The sequence below is a fragment of the Molossus molossus genome, unplaced genomic scaffold (assembly GCF_014108415.1).
Source record: "Molossus molossus isolate mMolMol1 unplaced genomic scaffold, mMolMol1.p scaffold_m16_p_1, whole genome shotgun sequence".
Lineage (NCBI taxonomy): Eukaryota > Metazoa > Chordata > Mammalia > Chiroptera > Molossidae > Molossus > Molossus molossus.
The window spans coordinates 129,514,209-129,534,521 of record NW_023425344.1 but is presented as its reverse complement, the minus strand read 5'-3'; the positions used below and the strand labels follow the sequence as shown (position 1 = coordinate 129,534,521).

The window sequence follows — 20,313 nt, the reverse complement described above, 5'->3', positions numbered from 1 at the left end:
TAAGGGTTAATGAATTGTGACCAACCTGGGCCCACTTTACTATCTTTCTTCTGAAGGCTCCGGAGAAAGACCAGGTGGAGTCATAGTAGGTGACAGGTGGAGGTGGACATCATGGAGCCTTGGATCTTTTATTGATCTGACCCCAGTTCTAAGTGGAGGAAACCAATTGTTATACACAGGTTGACCCCTACCATGCATACCCAGGTCCAGTAGATTCAGCAACAAACAGTGACTAACATGAAACTCCAGTCATATAGCCCAAGGCCAGTTATACCCACTTCAACCTGTACTTGACCCCACCCATGTGGACCCAGAACCAACATAACCAGTGGTGGGCTTCATACCACACCAGAGCTTGATCCATTAGCCCCACAAGCAACATAACCAAACGAAGATTCTGGAAGGCACCAGACCTTGCTGCCTCAAGGGGTAGCCCCTGCACCAGTGACTCATACACAGTGATCAAGGTTTATCCTTGTAGTTAACTCCACCAATGAAAGGGAAAACAGCATACAAACCTCAACTACAACTGGGGGGTGCACATAAATCACAAGAAACATTCCTGAAGAACTAAGTTCAAGTGATCAGGACTATTGCACTACTGAGTCCAATAAGACATCTTCAACATAAAGCCATTATAATAAGTTTGGGAGTCATAACACAGTTACCTGATATAGAAACAAAATGGGGAGACAAATAAATATGCCTTAAAGAAAAGAACAAGAGAAATCTCCAATAAAAAATAAAATGAAATAGAAACAACCAAGATACCAGATGCAGAGTTTATTGATTTATTTATTTTTCAACAAAGTCCTTTTTATTTATTTCACTAGAAATCACTTTATCAATTAAATCACCAGGAATTTTCAGCACAAAAATTTACAGCTTAATGACCACCAAGGCCTGGGCTCTGGGGTTTGTTCTGCCTTTCCCAGTCCTTAAAGAGGTTTAGAGGAAGAGACGTGATTAACAAAGACCAAGTCAGATGGTTACAGGTCCTCCTTTCCCAGTCATTAAACAAGCTGTTCAATTCTTGTCCAGAGCAGGAAAGAGAGTATTTCAGAAAAATCTAATAAGGAACTTGACATTGCATTATAAGATCTTTTAAAACAATTTATATTTATTAACAGTGCTGATCCAAATTTATCTGCTTCTGACATTATATATATTATCTTCTCTGCATTCCCTCAAACTGGAACAGACTCATTTTGCTCTTGGAAAGAGGTTTTTACGCTCCTGTTCTAAGCCAAAATTGAACAAACCTTCCCCAAAGTCCAAAATGTTACTTCTGGCCATGGAATGTGCAGCTTATGAACACTGATTCAAATCACCTAGACAGGAAAACTGTGGAACTACTATGCAGGCAGCCTTTTTTTTGAAATTTGTTCTTAAAAGCAGCTCTTCATAATTATCTGTCACTGTGCACAAAGGCTCAAAGGTCCAAATAACTTCTGCTATTCCGTCTCATGAGCTGGTTCAGGAGAGGCATTAGAATGGTACAGGGCAGGAGTTGTAGCAGTGGCCCCATGAGGTAGGACCTCAATAATTAGAGGCTTGTCAATAATCTAAGCCATCCAGTTTCCCTGTTCCACAATGTCGATTATCCATGCTTGGTGACCCTCTCCATGCTTAGAAGATTTGATTTTAGAACAAAAGTGAGCAGCCTGTTCCCTTGGCAAGCAAATCACTAACCATCCAGAAGTTTCTGCTGAGGTTCCTTGAAGGAGTCCAAAGCACTCACTGTCCTTGCTATGGCAGCCATCTTGACAATGATTGGCAGATTATGGATGACAAAGGACATCTAGTTCCTTCGTTGTTTTGCAAGGTTCTGAGAGTTCCCCAGAATGCCAAATCCTGTGATATCCGTGGCTGAATGGGCATTAAATGCATGCATTAACCCAGCAGCAGTTCTGTTTAGGGTAGCCATGTTGAACATGGCTTACCGATAGACCAACTCTACCTCTTCTTTGGAGAATACCATATTTATCTTATTCCATCTTTCAGTATTATTCAGCCATTGGCAACAACTTGGTTTCCTAAGAGTTTGGTTAACACCAGCACATCCCCGACAAATGCACTGTCAGGCATTATGAATTTATTGGGCTGACAAACCATAGTGGTAACCCCACCCATGATAATCCAAGGGTTTACCACAGTTTGTTCACTAGTCATGGCCATTCCTGCTTCCTCAGAAGCATCCTAAAGCCTTTGACCATGAGTGGGATTATTTTTTCTCATTCCTCCTCAGTCATATTCTGGCTAATGCTGAGTAACATTAACATGTTGTAACATCCAGTAATGCCCATGGCATAGAGGTCACTTAGCACATTGGCATAAGCTATGCACCCAATCATGTAGGGATCTTTCATCAAGTGGTAAAAGAAATCTGTTGTCTGCACCAGTGACAGGCCTCCATGCCTCAGGGGTATGATGCCCGAGTCCATCCCAAAGCCCAGGGCTGGAAAATTTGGACTGGATTCCACTGTTACAGGCAGGCTGACTTCCTGGGCCACCACTTCATGGCCTCAAACTGGGGCCCGGTTCAATAGGGCTGCTTGTCTGGTCACATCAGTCCCACTAGGAGTTTGAGTAGTATCTCCTGGGGGACCTTGCAGCCTCATCCAGAGAAGCCCATCAATTATAATCCTGGGCTAAGGCCCATCACCTGGGGCTCAAAGGGTTGGTAGCTTGAGAAGCAGTGACCCAGGGACAAGACTGCAGGACATACTGAACCATCTGCTCCCACCACCACCATCTCAGCCATAGCTTCCCTGCTGGTACCCCGCACTGTGGTTTCTGCCATCACACCTGAGCATCTGAGAGGGGAGAATAGGAGAGATTCCTTTTATTTCCTACTCCAGTTAATATCCAGTAAGTCACATGTTACTATGGAGGCAATAGCCCACATGACTTGCACCATGGAACTCAAGGCAGTTGCGTGGTCCTCCCAGATGTAGAGTTTAAAACAATGGTTAAAAGGATGCTCAAGGACCTTAGGGAAACAATGGATGACCTCAATGAGAACATAAATGTAGAGATATTAAGCATTAAAAAGGACATAAAAACCATGAAAACTTTTAGTCAGAAATAAAGAATACAATATTTGAATTGAAGAATACACTAGAAGAAATCAACAGCAGGTTAGATGAAGGAGAGAATCAAATCAGCAATTTAGAGGACAAGAATACAGTAAGCACCCAAGTAGACAATCAAAAAGAAAAGAGAATTCATAAAAATGAGGATGTCTAAGGGATCTTTGGGATAACATGAAGCATAACAATATCTGAATCATAGGGATACCAGAATGAGAAGAGAGAGAGAGAGAGAGAGCAAGGGATCAAGAACCTGTTTGAAGAAACAATGGCCGAAAAGTTGCTAAATTGGTGAAGAAAAAAGAAACATAAGTCTAGGAAGCAAAGAGAGTCCTAAACAAGATGAGTCCAAAAAGGCCCACACTACGACATATTATAATTAAAGTGCCAAAGATTAAAGACAGAAAGGGAATCTTAAAAGCAGCAAAAGAAAAGCAATTAGTTACCTACAAAGGAGCTCCCATAAGGCTGTCAGCTATTTTCTCAACAGAAACACATCAGGCCAGAAGGGATTGGCATGAAATATTCAAAGTGATTAAAAGCAAGGACTTACAACTAAGACTATTCTATTCAGCAAGGCTATCATTTAACATTGAAGGCAAAATAAAAAGCTTCTCAGATACAAAAAAGCTAAATGAGTTTATTACCAACACACTAGTATTGCAAGAAATTTTAAAGTTTGCTTTAAGAAAAAAGAAAATACAAAGAAATCAAGAAAGAAAAAAAACATAGGTATAACAAATAAAATGTCAATAAATAAGTACCTATTAATAATAACCTTAAATGTAAACAGATTAAATGTTTCAATCAAAACATATAGGGTATTCAATGGATAAGAAAACATTAGCCATATATATGCTGGCTGAAAAAGATCCACATGAGAACAAAAGATACACACAGACTGAAAGTGAAGAAATGAAAAAAAAAAAAATACTTCATGAAAATGGAAATGAAAAGGAAGCTGGGGTAGCAATATTCATAACAAACAAAATAGACTTTAAATCAAAAGGCCATAATAAGACACAAATTAGATCACTATATAATACTTAAGTTACCTATTCAACAAGAGGATATAATCCTGTAAACATTTATGCACCTAACATAGGAGCACCTAAATATATAAAGAAAATCTTGGTGGACATTAAGGGAGAGATCAACAGCAATGCAGTCATAGTAGGGGATTTTAACACCCCACTGACATCAATGGATACATCTTCCAGACTTAAAAAAAAAAAAAAAAAAATCAATAAGGCAACAGTGACCTTAAATGACATACTGGAAGAAATGAATTTAATTGAAATTTAAAGGATATTTCATCTGAAAGCAAGAGGCTATACACTCTTTTCTGGAGCACCTGAAACATTCTGTGGAATGATCATATGTTAGGACACAAAACAAGTCTTAATAAGTTCAAGAACTAAAATCATATCAAACATCTTCTCTGAACACAGTGGCATGAAACTAGAAATCAATTACAATAAAAAAAAACTGAAAAAGACTCAAACACTTGGAGGCTAAATAACATGTTATTAAACAATAAGTGGGTTAACAATGAATCAAGGAAGAAGTTAAAAGTTCCCTGGAGATAAATGATAATGAACATGCAACAACTTCAGTACCCTGTGAGACACAACAAAAACAGTCCTGAGAGTGAAGTACATAGTATTACAAGCTTCCCTTAGGAAGCGAGAAAAATCTGAAATAAACAATCCAACCCTACACCTAGAAGAACAACAAACAAAGCCCAGATTAACTAGAAGGAAGTAAGTAAAAAAGATCAGACTGGAAATAAATGACATAGAGACTAAAAAAAGAAATACAAAATATCAATAAAACCAAGACTTTATTCTTTGAAAAGATAAACAAAACTTTAACCTGACTAATAAGAGAAAAAAGAGAGAGTACCCAAATAAATAAAATCAGAAATGAAAGAAAAGTAAGAATTGACATCACAGAAATACAAAGGATTGTAAGAAAATACTATGAACAACTATATGCCAAAACAGTGGGTGAAATGAATAAATTCTGCAAAAAATACATTCTTCCAAAACTGAATCAGGAAGAATTAGAAAACCTGAATAGACTGATTGCAACTAATGAAATTGAGACAGTAATAAAAAAATCTTCCTGCAAACAAAAGTCATGGACCACATGGTTTCACAGGACAACTTTACCAAACATTCAAAGAAGAACTAATACCTGTTTTCAAACTGTTCCAAAAAAAATTAAAAGGGATGGAAGACTTCTAAACGCTTTGTATGAGGCCAGCATATCGTAATTCCAAAATCAGATAAAGATACTACAAAGAAAGAAAATTATTAGGCCAATAACCCTGAAGAACATAGATGCAAAGAATTCTCAACAAAATATTAGCAAGCTGGATCATGCAAATCATTAAAAATATCATACACCATAATCAAGTAGGATTTATTCCAGGGATGCATCATTGGTACACTACTTGCAAATCAATAAATGTGATACATAACATAAATTGATACATAACATAAACAAAAGGAAGGACAAAAATCACATGATCATATCAACAGAAAACTGAAAAACATTTGATAAAATCCAGTATCCTTTTATGAAAAAAACTCTCAACAAAGTGGGAACAGTGGGATCATACCTCAAAATAATAAAGGCCACATGTGACAAACCTACAGCCAATGTCATACTCCCTAATCAAAAACTTAAAGCGTTTCCTTAAGATTAGGAACAAGACAGGGATGTCTGCTCTCAGAACTTTTATTCAGTGTAGTCCTATCCACAATAGTCAGATAAGAAGAAAAAAGGCATTCAAATTGGGAAGAAGAAAGTAATACCATAATTTTTTGCAGATGACATGATATTATAGATAGAAAACTCTAGACTCCACCACAAAAGTACTAGAACTAATAAATGAATTTGGCAAAATAGCAGGATACAAAACTAATATTCAGAAGTCAGTTGCATTTCTATACACCAAAAAGAAACTGTCAGAATGAGAAATTAAGAAAACAATTTCATTTACTATTGCAAAAAATAAAAAATAAAAAGATACGAGGAATAAATTTAACCAATGAGGTAAGAGACCTTTACTTGGAAAATTACAGGACATTGAATAAAGGAACTGAAGAAGATACAACTAAGTTGGAGCACATACCGTGTTCATGGATGGGAAGAATTAACATCATTAATGTCTATAATACCCAATGAAATCTATTGATTTAACACAAGTTCTATTCAAAAAGTAATGGCATACTTCACAGATCTAGAACAAATATTCCAAAAATTTACATGGGGCCAAAAAGACTCTGAATAGCCTCAGCAATCATAAAAAGAACAAAGTTGGAGATGATCACACTACCTGATATCAAACTGTACTACTAGGCCATTGTAAGCAAAACAGCCTGGTTCTGGCTTACGATCAGTTACATAAATTAATAAAACAGGATGCTGGATTTCTTGGAAAAAATTTTTTTAAAAATAATTTTTCTTTACTGATTTTAGAGAGAGAGGAAGGGAGAGGAAGAGAGAGATAGAAACATCAATGAGAGAGAACATTGATTGGCCTCCTGCATGCCCCGTCTTGGGGATTGGGCCCACAACCTGGGCGTATGCCCTGACCGGGAATCAAACCAGAGACCTCTTGGTGCATGGATTGATGCTCAACCACTGAGCCGCACCAGCTGGGTGGGATGCTGGATTTCTTACTTGACTAATGTTGAATGGCTTGCTTATGTAATAGGACAACTTGACCATTTGATTTGCCAGCAAAACAAAAAATTATTAGATATAATAAATTTTCAGGGTTCTGATAAATCGTAGAATTCTGCTGTCAAATCTAGAAAATTTGAGGATCTCTTTTAAATTAAATATCTCTTTTCTGATTTTTAGTTCCATCTCTCCTACCCTTTGCATTTATAATGCTTTTCAGAGGTTTTGAAGTCAGTGATTCAATTCTTTGTAAACAATTTCCTCTGATGATGGTCAACTTTTTAAAATGTTGGTGTAGTACTTAATAAGTTTGATCACTATATTTTTCTCTTTATTATTGATGTAATCCATACTGAAAAATGCACAAATGATAACAATAAACCTTCCTACAACTCAACAAAAGGAAGACAAAGAACCTAATTTAAAAATGGGGAGGGGACCTAACGAGTGGTCCATCAAACTACAAATGCTGATGAGGGTGCAGGGAAAAGGAGACTCTAGTACACTGCTGGTGGGAATGTAGACTGGTGCAGCCACTATGGAAAACACTATGGTGTTACCTCAAAGAGTTAAAAATTGAACTGCCATTTGACCCAGTGATTCCACTTCTAGCAATATATCCTAAGAAACCTGAAACACCAATCAGAAAGAATATATGTACCCCTACTTATGTTCATAGCAGCACTATTTACAATTGCTAAGATCTGGAAGCAGCCCAATTGTCTATCAATAATTGAGCGTATAAGTCAATCAGAGAAAAATAAATATCACATGATCTCACTTATTTGTGCAATATAATGAACAAAACAAACTGATGAACAAAATAGACCCAGAGACATAGAAATAGGATATCGACTGACAAACCTCAGAAGAGAGGGTGGGGTGGGGAGGGAAGAGACAAATCACAGAATTTATATGCATGTACACATAACCGATGGACATGGACAACAAAGCTGGGGATGGGGTAGGCAGGGATGGAGAGGAGGGTGTCAATGGGGAAAAAAGGAGAAACATCTGTAACAAAAATAAATTAATAAAGGAATAATCTGATTTTTAGAGACAAAATTAAGGTATTAAAGTCAAACTATTGAAAAAACTCTACCTTGAAAAATTGCATATGAAATAACATGGGAACTGATGGCAAGAGACTGCTTATGTAGCACAACTCATCTTTTTAGTACATTTTATGCTAAAACCTTGAAGCTACTGCACAATTCCGCGGCACTATAGGGTCTGGTAAAGGGACTCCAGAAAAGGTCACATTGACAAAAGCTTTAGACAATTGAGATGGGGGCTTGGGGCTCAGGCTTTGCTGGTGATGCCCAAGTTTTCAAAGCACTGAATCAGTCTGTGTTTTATTTCTTAGGCCGAATGCCTGAAAGAATCTGCACTGTGAATGCATGCGTGGGTAAGAAAGAAAGAGGCTGCGATCTGGCCATTGTTGTTCCTGAGGACTCCACAGTTGCTGAGATTCCTCACTGATACAAACTAGGCTTCTTCCTAGTTTCTGGAAAACCAGTTGTGGACTTCCTTCTAGAGCATCGAACGTGGAATATTCGGCATTTGTGACGTGGTATCAACGGCCTGACCCTGAGGCTGGCGCTCTGCGGTCGCTGCTGCCGCCCTAAGCGCAAAGGCGGGGCCTTCGTTTCCAGCACCAATGTCAGTTTGTAAAATAGCAGGGCTGGAGTCTGGAGGGTTTATATGCTTCCGTTTTGAAGGAAGTCTGGTCAGCTCAAAATTTACAGCTTGGTCACCTTATAGACAGCCTGGTCAAGGCTGAACTGCTCAGTAACCTGGATCCCAACGGCCTCAACAGGTATTTGCTCCTCAACAGGTATAGACTGGTGAGCCACCTCCCTCATCAAGTTGTGAGAGTTTTCATTAGATTCTCTGGCCAAAGCATCCTTGCTTTCCTCCTAATTTTACCCGTGAGTGACCGCTTTAGTCTTTCTTCATTTGATGCAGAATCTCAGGCAAATCACACTTTTCCAACTCCCGAGCTACCAGTTTTGTATACTGTATCATTATGGTTTGAAATTAATATCAAATCCTTGAAGGAAAACCAGGAAACATTAGTCTTTCTGGTGGAAAGTGACTGATAAACTTGGGCCAATTTATGATGATAAAATAACCTCCTAGGGTTGTTAGGAGGGTTTTAAATGAAGTAAATATGTAAATGTAAATATTCACAGCATGTAGCTTTTGTCATGGGTACATTCTTGAGGTCATTTCTAGCACCTGGGGAGTGTCCCATTTTTTTCTTACTGGTTTCTTGAAATGGCCCACATTTCTGCCTTCCTGTCTGTTACTGTAAGTAAACTTTCCCTGTGCCCATCTCAAGTTCATTGATCCATTTGTGCATTAAAACCCATTTCTTCTTGTTTACTCAAGGATATCAGTCCAGCAATTTTCCTCTCTACCACTCATACATTTTGCTTTCTATTGAATATTTCCATCAGCATATATATTAGATTCCTAAATCTGGCATGACAAAGTACCACAAACTGGGTGGCTTAAAACAGCAGAAATTTATTCTTTCACTGTTCCAGAATCTAAGATTCTGAAATCAAGGTATTGGCAGGGCTATCTTCCCCAGCTTCTTCCTAGTTTCTGGCAGATGCTGGCAATCCTTAACATTCCTTGGCCCGTAGCAACATCAGTCCAGTCTCTGCCTCTGTCATTACTTGGCCTTCTTCCCTGTTTGTCTATGCACATGTGTCTTCACATGTCTTTCTTATAATGACACAAGTCATTGGATTTTGGGTCCACCCTAATACAATATGACCTCATGCTAACTTGGTTACATCTGCAAAGACTGTATTTTCAAATACATAGTCACAGGTTTTAAGGGTTAAGACTTGAATATATTTATATATATATATATATATATATATATATGCTCAAAAAATGAGGAAAAACTAAGAATAACATTTTAAAGTTTTCTAAAAATATTCTTTCTGCTATCACTGTCTTCTTCCCTCCTGTCAGCCCCCATCCTAAATACCCATACATAAATCAGCCTTCAGTCACCTCTACAGGTTTATTACAGGTTGGTTGTTTTTTTTTAATTTATTATTTGTTGTTAGTAATGTTTTCCTTTTCATTTCGTAATTTCTCCAGAGTTGATTTTGGGATTCGTCCTCTTCATGGCTATTAATAATCCTGCCATTGTTTTAAATCTGAAATCTTCATCTTTTATTTACAGGGAGGAATAAAATTTTTCACCTATAATTTGGAAGCTAAGTAAATAACAAAATGAAGCCAGTAAAGCACCTGTTGTCCTCTAGTAATAAATTGGCAAGTGTTCCAGAATTAAGTCACAAAAAAGGACTACTTAATTCACCATTGTCACCTAAACTAAAGGAAAAACAAAGTTCAAAATCAGTATGTGACAAACTTGAAATGGTCTTAAGATCTCCACCAACAGGAGAATCTGTAGTGAGGTATGCTTTGCCAATTCCGTCAAGTAAAACCAAAGAGTTAATAGCAGAAGATGAATTGCTCAGGAAAACTACTGAACATCTGAAGACGGTGAGTCACTTATTTTTCCCTGTGTTGAAGCTCCTCATGACCGTCTCCCAGTTTAGTGATTTGCTAGTTGGACTCACTGGACTCAGCATACAGTTGATAGCTAAGATGTATTACAATGAAAGGATACAAAGAAAAATCAGCAAAGGGAAATGTACCTGGGTGAAGTCTAGAGGAAACCAGGTCAAAGTTTCCAAGATTTCTTACTTTTTGGAGTCACACAGGACATACTTAATTCCTCCAACAACAAATTGTGATAAAACATGTGAAATGTCTACAAGAGAAGTTCACTGAAGATTCAGTGCCTAGAGTTTACTGGGGCTTGATCACTTATATACTTTGCCTATCGTGTATCAAAATTCAAGACTCCCTGAAAGAAAGTAGGTGTTAGCATAAATTATTGTTTGTACAAATGTTGTAAGGACAGTGAGCCACTACAGTTAGTGAATGGTGGGAACCCTCCTGAAATCCAAGTTATGAGATGCGAACAGATCTTTCTAAGGAGAGGCGTTTTGAAGTCTCATGCCTGCTATGTCAACTCTTCTCTGCATTTAGAAACTTTAGCTTTTATTGTTGGGAAATAAATCTCCCTTTCTCTGGGTTCCTTTTTGCTCAATGATCCATAATTGAATTATGAATGTACCAAGTATCAAGTGAGAACAATGAGGGATAGAACAAACATAAAAATAATATAGGTTGTCAAACTTCTAAAACACAAATTTGCTCAAAGTTTGAGAGGTTAGTTCAGAAAATATCCTTAAAAAATTTATTGCTTTCTGATTGTCATCTCTCTATTTTCCCTACTCTCTTCAAAGAAAAAAGTTGCGTCAGTGAAATTTTGAGGAATACTTTGGTGGCAAGTAGGGTTGATGCTTCAGCTATGCATAGACAGATGCTCTCCCTATTAAATACCTGTCAAAAAAGAAATGTAAGAGTCATAGAACCTCTCTTGCTAGGTGGTAGGGTCAAGGACTGTTGCTCTTCACTTCTTCATAATGAAGTGAGATGAACCAAAAGATGGAAAATTTAAGTTTAGAGCACTGGTAGAAATAAGTCTTCTGCTACAAAGGTCCTGACATGATTGATGTAATAGCTTTTTTACATTTAATATAATAATTTTAAATTATGAAAGTACTTAATTTGCTTTTTTTCATAGATTGTTTCTAGTTTGGAAGAAACCTATGGAATTTGTAATGAAAATGTAGAAAAACCAGTTGTGAAGTCTGAACAGGAAGAATTATCTTTATCTGTAAGTATAAGTAACCCTAAAATAGAGACATTAACACTGAAAAGGGCTAGGATTTTCTTTTGTAGTTCACATATGTTTACAGAATGAATTCCATATCCATTAAGTTTCCTCTTAGGAAACTTGAATATATATATATATATATATATATATATATATATATATACACACACACACATATATATATACACACATATATATATATATATATATATATAGAGAGAGAGAGAGAGAGAGAGAGAGAGTCTATTTTTAATGCTAATATTTCTGTTTAATTTTTAAGCATGTGGTTGGTAGTTGGTTTGAAGTATACTTCATCATGTTAAAAAAGTTTTTTTTCTATTTCTAGTGTGCTAAATAAAATAATAAACAAGATAATAAAGGGGTTATTAAATTTCAAAAAATCTTTGTTGTGTATATTGAAGTAATATAACTAAGGTGGTTATGAATTATTTTACATAATTAATTTTACATATTTCTTAATATTCAACTATATTTTAATACATTTTACTAATAGAATATTTTTCTTCTATTTTATAATTAGTTTTGTTAGGTAGGGATTGAGTTTGGTTCCTGGTGACAGAACACCTATGTTGAGTCTTTTAATCCATGAATACCGTATTTCTTTCTCTATTTATTTAGGGCTTATTTGATTTTTTTAAAATCAGAATTTTGTAATTTTCACCATACAAATCTTGTACATGATTTGTTAGATTTAAATGTTAATTCATGTTTTTTGGAATACTTTTTAATGACATTACTTTTTTTAATCCTCACCAGAGGATATGTTTTTATTGATTTTAGAGAGAGGAAGGGAGAGAGAGAAAGAGAGAGATAGAGAAAAAGAAACACCGATGTGAGAGAGAAACATCAATTGGTTGCCTCCCATAGGCACTCTGACTGGAGACTAAACCCACAACCTAGGTATGTGCCCTGATATACCTAAGGAATTGAACCTGCAACTATTTGGTGAATGGGACCATGCTCCAACCAATTGAACCACCTGGCCAGGGCACATTATGTTTTAAATTTCAGTTTTCACATGTTTGTTACTGGTATGTCGAGATATGATTGAGTTTTGTGTGTTGATCTTATACATGATGGGGCAAAAGTAGGTTTACAGTTGCTCATATGGAAAATAATACAAATTCGTAAATAACACTACAAGAATAAACTCTGTGTTTTATGTACTCGCAACTGTAAAGCTGTTTTTGCCCAACCTTGACCGATGTACTTTTTAAAAAATTAACTAACTAATTAATTAATTAGTAAAAATTAATTAATTTATTTTTGTTACAGATGTTTCTCCTTCCCCGATTCCCCACTCCCCCACCCTCCCTGCCGTCTCCCAGGCTTTTGTGTCCATGTCCATTGTTCATGCATACATGCATATAAGTTCTGTAGTTTATGTCTTCCCCACCACCCTGTCTTTTGGGGATTGTCAGTCTGTACCCCACTTCCACGTCTCTGGGACTACCACATTCCTCAGACTGTTATGTTCATTATATTCCACAAATAAGTGAGATCATATGATACTTGTTTTTCTCTGTTTGGCTTGTTTCACTTAGGATGATACTTTCCAGACCCCTCCATGTTGTCTCAAAGGATAAGAGATCTTTCTCTCTTACAGCTGCACAGTACTCTATTGTTTATATGTACCACAGCTTTTTTATCCATTCGTCTACTGATGGACATTTGGGCAGTTTCCAGATCTTAGCTATTGTAAATAGTGATGTTAAAAACATGGGGGTACATATATACTTTCTGATTAGTGTTTCAGGCTTCTTAGGGTATATTCCTGGAAGTGGGATCACTGGGTCACATGACAATTCAATTTTTAATTTTTTGAGGTAACACCATATTGTTTTCCATAGTGGTTGCACCAGTCTGCATTCCCACCAGCAGTATACTAGAGTCTCCTTTTCTCCACAGCCTCGCCAACACTTGTTGTTTGATGATTTGTTGATGGTGACGATTCTGACAGGTGTGAGGTGATACCTCATTGTTGTTTTAATTTGCATCTCTCTGATGATTAGTAATGTTGACTATTTCTTCCTATGTCTCTTAGCCGTTTGTATGTCCTGTTTGGAGAGATGTCTATTTAGTTCTTCTGCCCATTTTTAAATTGGGTTCTTTGTCTTGCTTTTGTTGAGTTGTATGAGCACTCTCTATATATTGGAAATTACCCCTTATCTTATATATCATTGGCAATTATGCTCTCCCATACAGTGGGTTACCTTTCCATTTTGATGATTGTATCTTTTGCTTTTGAGTTTTATGTAGTCCCATGTGTGCATTTTCTCCTTTGTTTCTGTTGCCTTAGGTGATGTACCAGTGAAAAATCTGCTGCGTATGATATGTCTGAGATTTTGTTGCCTACAGTCTCTTCTAGGATTTTTATGTATTCATGAGTCACATTTAAGTCATTTACCTATTTTGAGTTTATTCTTGTGCATGGTGTAAGTTGATGGTCTAGTTTTATTTTTTTGTACGTAGCTGTCCAATTTTCCCAACACCATTTATTAAAGAGGCTGTCTTTACTCCACTGTGTGCTCTTGCCACCTTTGTCAAATATTAACTGAGCATATTGCCTTGGGTCCATTTCTGGGTTCTCAGTTCAGTTCCACTGGTCTATATGCCTGTTCTTGTGCCAGTACCTGGCTGTTTTGATTACAGTGGCTTTGTAGTATAACCTGAAATCTGGTAATGTGATCCCTCCTACTTTGTTCTTCTTTTTCAAGATTGCTGTAGCTATTAGAGGTCTTTTTTGGTTCCATATGAACTTTTGAAATATTTGTTCTAGTTCTGTGAAGTATGTTGTTGGTATTTTGATGGGGATTGCATTGAATCTATAGATTGCTTTGGGTAGTATGGACATTTTAATAATGTTGATTCTTCCAATCCATGAACAAGGTATGTGCTTCCACTTTTTTATATCTTCCTGTATTTTTTTTTTTTTAGTGACCTGTAGTTTTCTGCAAATAGGTCTTTTATTTCTTTGGTTAACTTTATTCCTATGTATCTTAATTTTTTTGCTGCAATGGTATATGGGATTGTTTTCTTAGTGTCTCTTTCTGTGAATTCATCATTGGTGTATAAGAATGCCATCTATTTCTTGACGTTAATTTTGTATCCTGCCACTTTGCCAAATTCATTGATTAAATCTGGTAAATTTTTGGTGTAGTCTTTGGGGTTTTCTATATATAGTATCACACCATCTGCAAATAATGACAGTTTCACTTTCTCCTTTTCCAATTTGGATCCCTTTTATTTTTTCTTCCTGTCTGATTGCTGTTGTGAAGACTTCCAGTACTATGTTAAATAAGAGTGGCGAAAGTGGGCATCCTTGCTTTGTTCCTGTTCTTAAGGGAAATGTTTTTAGTTTCTGTCCATTGAGTATGATGTTGGCTATAGGTCTTTCATATATGGCCTTTATTATGTCGAGATATGATCCCTGTATTCTCACATTTCTGAGCGTTTTTATCAGAAACGGATGCTGGATTTTGTCCAAGGCTGTATCAGCATCTATTGATATGATTATGTGATTTTTATTCTTCATTTTATTTACGTGGTGTATCACATTTATTGATTTGCAAATATTGTACCATTCTTGAATCCCTGGGGTGAATCCCAGTTGGTCATGGTGAATAATTTTTTGATGTTTTGCTGGATCTGATTTGCTAGTATTTTGTTCAGGATTTTGGCATCCTATGTTCATTAAGGATATTGGCCTGTAGTTTTCGTTCTTTGTAATGTCTTTTTCTGGTTTGAAATTAGAATATGCTGGTCTCATAAAATGAGTTTCAAAGTCTTTCTTCTTTTTGCATTTTTTGAATTTTTTTGAGGAGAATGGGTGTTAGTTTTTTTTTTTGAGAATTTGGTAAAACTCCCCAATGAAGCCATCCAGGCCTGGGATTTTGGTTCCTGGAGAGTCTTGATTACCTCTTCAATTTCTTCTGCTGTTATTGGTATGTTCAAATTATCTATCTCCTCCTGGTCCAGTTTTGGGAGACTGTGTTTTTCTAGAAATTTGTCCATTTAGCTTAGATTGTCTAATTTGTTGCCATATAATTGTTCATAGTAGCTGTTAACAATCTTTTGTATTTCTGTGGTGTCAGTTTTTACTTCTTCTATTTCATCTATAATTTTGTGTATTTGGGTTCTCTCTCTTTGTTTCGTGGTGAGTCTAGCTAAGGGTCCATCAATCTTGTTTATCTTTTCGAAAAACCAGTTCTTTGTTTCATTGATCCTTGAATTGTTTTTTTGGACTCTATGTCATTTATTGCTGCTCTGAGCTTTACTATTTCCTTCCTTCTACTTGCTGTGGGGTTTTCTTTTTGTTTGCTTTCTAGTTCTTTATGCTGTGAGGTTAGATAGTCTATTAGAGATTTTTCTTGAGTTGGCCTGTAGTGCTATGAACTTCCCTCTCAGAACTGCTTGCATTGCATCCCATAGATCTTGTGTTGTTGTGTGTTCATTTTCATTGGTTTCCAGGAAGGTTTTAATTTCTTCCTTATTTCCTCGGTAACCCATTCGTTGTTTAATAACATGCTATTTAGCTTCCATGTGTTCAAATGTCTTTTCATGTTCTTGTTGCAATTGATATCTAGTTGCATGTCACTGTGATCTGAGAAGATGCTTGATATGGTCTCAAATTCCTTGAACCTGTAGAGACTTAGTTTGTGTCCTAACACGTGGTCTATCTTTGAGAATGTTCTATGTGCACTTGAGAAGAATGTGAATTCTGCAGTTTTGGGGTGTGATTCTCTGTAGATAATTATTAAATCCATTTTATCTAGCACTTCATTTTGAGTCTTTGTTTCCTTGTTAATTTTTTGTCTAGATGATCTATCCAGTGATGTCAGTGGGGTGTTGAAGTCCCCTGCTATGATTATATTGCTATCAATTTCTTCTTTGAAGTCTTCCAGAAGATTTTTAATATACGTCGGTACTATATTGGCTGCGTATATGTTTATCAAGGTTATGTCTTCCTGTTGGATAGATCCTTTCAATATTATGTAGTAACCTTCTTTGTCTCTAGTTATGGCCTTCATTTTTTAATTTATTTCATCAGATATGAGTATTGCTACCCCAGCTTTTTTTCCTTTCCATTTGCTTGGAAGACTTTTTCCCATCCCTTCACTTTCAACCTATGTGAGTCTTTTGTTGTGAGGTGGGTCTCTTGTAAACAACATATAGATGCGTCATGCTTTCTTATCCAATCAGCTACTCTGTGTCTTTTTATGGAAGCATTCAGTCCATTTACAGTTAAGGTGATTATTGATATGTACTTATTTATTGCCATTTTTGTTTAGTGTGGTTCTATTTTTCTTCCTATTTCTCCTGCTATTTATAGCAGTCTTTTTAAGGTTTCTTGTAGTGCCTGTTTGGTGCTAATGTATTGCCTTAGCCTTTTTTTTTTTTTTTTTTTGTCTGGGAAGCTCTTTGTTTGACCTTCTATTTTGAATGATAGCCTTGCTGGGTGGAGTGGTCTTGGATTCAGATCCTTGTTTTTCATGACCTTGATTACCTCACGCATTCCCTCTGGCCTGTTGTGTTTCTGTTGAGAAGTCAGCTGAGAGACTTATGGGGGTTCCCTTGTAGGTAACTTGTTGCTTATTAATTGCTGTTTCTAGGATTCTCTCTTTGTCTTTAATTTTTAGCATTTTGATTACTATGTGTCTTGGTGTGGGCCTGTTTGGATTCTTCTTACTTGGGGCTTTCTGTGCTTCTTGAACTTGAATGCCTTCTTCCTTCATCAAATTAGGGAAGCTTTCTGTCACTATTTCTTCAAATATATTCTTTAACCCTTGATCATTTTCTTCTTCTTTGGGGACTCCTATGATGCATATATTATGATGTTTCCAGTTGTCCCACAGTTCTCTTAAGCTGTCTTCCTGTTTTTTAATGGTCTTTTTCCTTTTCGTTTTCTGATTGGTTGATTTTCTCTTCTAATTCACTATCTGGTCCTACGCTTCCTCTACTCTGCTGTTTAGACCTTCCAATGTGTTCTTTATTTCTGATATTTCATTCTTCACTTCTTGGTGGTTTTTAATTTCCAACTGGTTGATTTTCAACATTTCTATGTCTTTACTTATGGTGCTCATGTTCTTACACATGCTGTTCAACTTCCTCAAGGTCATGGCTCTGAATTCTAGTTATGTTAACTAGCTTAACTGCACCTCATTTATCTCATCTTCGGTGGAGGTTTCTTGTTCTTTTATTTGGCTTTTGTGTCTGTGTTTCACCATTTTGGCTATCACAGTGGCTTTGGAGCCTCCCAAATTTTCCCTGTGTGTGTTGGTGTTCTGCTGTTTGTGGCTCCCTCTCGTGGGTTTGGATGAGCCAGGGGGAACCCACGTTAAACCCCACTGTCAAGTCTTACTTTCCTGGGTAGATTTGCAAACCCAGGAAAGGTTCAGTTATCCTCTAGCTTTTTGCCTGGAGGCTGTCAGTGTTGGTTACTTGAAGAGCCTTGGCTTCTCAGTTGAGTGAAAAACTTCCTCAGCTGTTTAGCATAAGGGGATTTTCCAAAGGTGGGGCAGATGCTGGTTGTTAATTGGCCTCAATTTGCATTTCAATGGCCTCTGGGTGGGGTTGAATCTCTAAGGGAGGGGCTGCTGCCTCTCTCCAGAGCCCTGGGAAGGAGCCCTGCATGGCCACAATTGAGCAAAAGCTCTGAGTGCCCTCCAAATCCCGAGTGTTTCCACACAGTTCCAGTCCAATCTCTACTGGAGCCCAATGTAAGTGGCTGTGGCTATTTTAGCCTCTGTCCTGGTTCTACGCTGTGGAGCCGCTTGGGAGTTTAACCCGAGGGCGCCGCTCACAGCTAAGGCTGCTGTCTGTGGGCTCCCAGCTTTCCTCTTGCTCCTCCACTAGCCTACCAGGATCAATCAATGTCCCTGGTTATATGGTCCTCCAATCTGCTTTTCTGTTGCTTTTTCCTGATGATTTGTCTCTATTTTGTTGTAATTCCAGTTTGGTCCTGGGAGATGGTCTGTGTAGCTTCCATCACTCTGCCACCATTTTGGAATCTTCTTTAATTTTTTTTTTTTTAATTTTCACCCTAGGTTATTTTTCCAAATATTACGGTAGCCGGCTGCTCCTGTCCACATCACAGGAACCTTCTGCTCCGCGTCTCTTCACTGCTCGGGTTTGGTCGTCCACCTTCGCGTCCACTCACACTCTCTCACACACTCACTTACTCTCTCACACACTCACTTACTCTCTCACACACTCACTTACTCTCTCACACACTCATTTTCTCTCCAGAGTTGCCCGCCGCCATCTCCCATCAAGCTTTTCTTATGTCCTCTTCTTTTCAGTTTCTTCAAAGAAAATGATAGTTATTTTATATATATATATATATATATATATATATATATATATATTTGTAATGTTAACATTGGAGTGAAAGCTTCTCATATCTTTTCACATCCTAATTATAAAAGGCATATTTGCCTTTAAGGATCTCTTTAGAACTACTGCCCAACAGTTTCTTTTTCTCTCATTGGCTTAATTGAGATACATGGGTATTTTATTGGTAAAAGAGCTTGGAAAATTTATTATTACTATTACTATAGTTATTATTAGCTATCCACATTGCCATCTCCAACAAAATAGAGATCACATCAGTAAGGAAGAAAAGAATAATCAATATAAGGTATGCGACCCATTTTCTTTATTATAATGATATTCTTCTACTTGTCTCACAACACTACTATTGTCATAATTTTTTATGATTTCAACATTAATGTAGATTTTTTCAAATAATCTGGTATCTCAGTTTACTGAATTTTTTTCCTCCAATAATCTTGTCTTCTATCCTGCATCAACCACTAAATGATAAGGTATTCTCTTGTTTCTGTCATAACCAATAACTAACTTTTCCATAATTTAAATTTTAATAATATTTGATCTCTGTCACTACTGTGAGAATGGGAAGAGCTTTCAATGGGGGGAAAAGAAGTAACATTTGTAACAAAATTAAATTTATTAAATAATGAAAAAACAAAAATATCTATATACAATTTTTAAAAAACTGTATGCCATACAATTCACTTTTTGTGAAAAATAGTTCTATGAATGAATTTCAGAAAGACTACAATGAGGTGTAGCAAACAAACAAACCAACAATGAGGTGGAGGAAATACAGGTGATTTTTCAGTTTCTTCTGATTTATTTGTATATTAAAACAATCATATGTTACTTTTAGGACTAAAAAGTGTTCTTTAAAAAAGACAAAAAAATTAAAACCAGTCAAATATACTAAAATATAGATGAATATGCATATAAATTCTTAAATAAAAACAACTTTCTGTTTTGTTGTTCTTTTCAAAGGTTGGAGATGATCTAAATTTATTCTTGGAATGTTGTTCGCAATTTGCAGCTCAGTTAGAAGGAACAGTTAAAGAGGAACGTCATGTATGTATTCTGCGTAAACTGCCAACTATAAAATATTGCTTACTTTTAATAATCTTAATATTAATCAATAATAACAATAGAACAATATTAATATATACTTAAATTATTAATTATTAACAATAACTTTAATAATAAAATATTTAATGTTATATTGGTTATTTGACTTGACTATAATTATCCAGTCAGCATTGTTAGTCTAGATTCAGTGCCTTAATTAGTTATAAAGTGCATTAGAAAGCATTATTTATTTTTCTTTACTCTTAGCATAGGCATTTAGTTCAATAAGTTTTCCTTTGAGTAAAGCACTAATTGGGTCATTGATAT

At 36.4% G+C, this 20,313-nt stretch overlaps 1 protein-coding gene and 1 pseudogene across 1 annotated transcript in view; one reads left to right on the top strand and one right to left on the bottom strand.

Annotated features, from left to right (window-relative positions):
• Positions 1-1,454: 1,454 nt before the first annotated feature.
• Positions 1,455-2,450, bottom strand: LOC118638785 (annotated as a pseudogene).
• Positions 2,451-8,154: 5,704 nt separating this feature from the next.
• LOC118638698 (coiled-coil domain-containing protein 7-like) overlaps positions 8,155-20,313 on the top strand; it is a 375,882-nt gene continuing 363,723 nt past the window's right edge. Inside the window, exons 1-4 of the mRNA XM_036274854.1 lie at positions 8,155-8,607; positions 9,997-10,322; positions 11,476-11,568; positions 19,906-19,989. Coding sequence (XP_036130747.1) covers positions 10,047-10,322; positions 11,476-11,568; positions 19,906-19,989 — 453 coding nt within the window. The 5' untranslated portion in view covers positions 8,155-8,607; positions 9,997-10,046. The remainder of the gene's footprint in view (positions 8,608-9,996; positions 10,323-11,475; positions 11,569-19,905; positions 19,990-20,313) is intronic.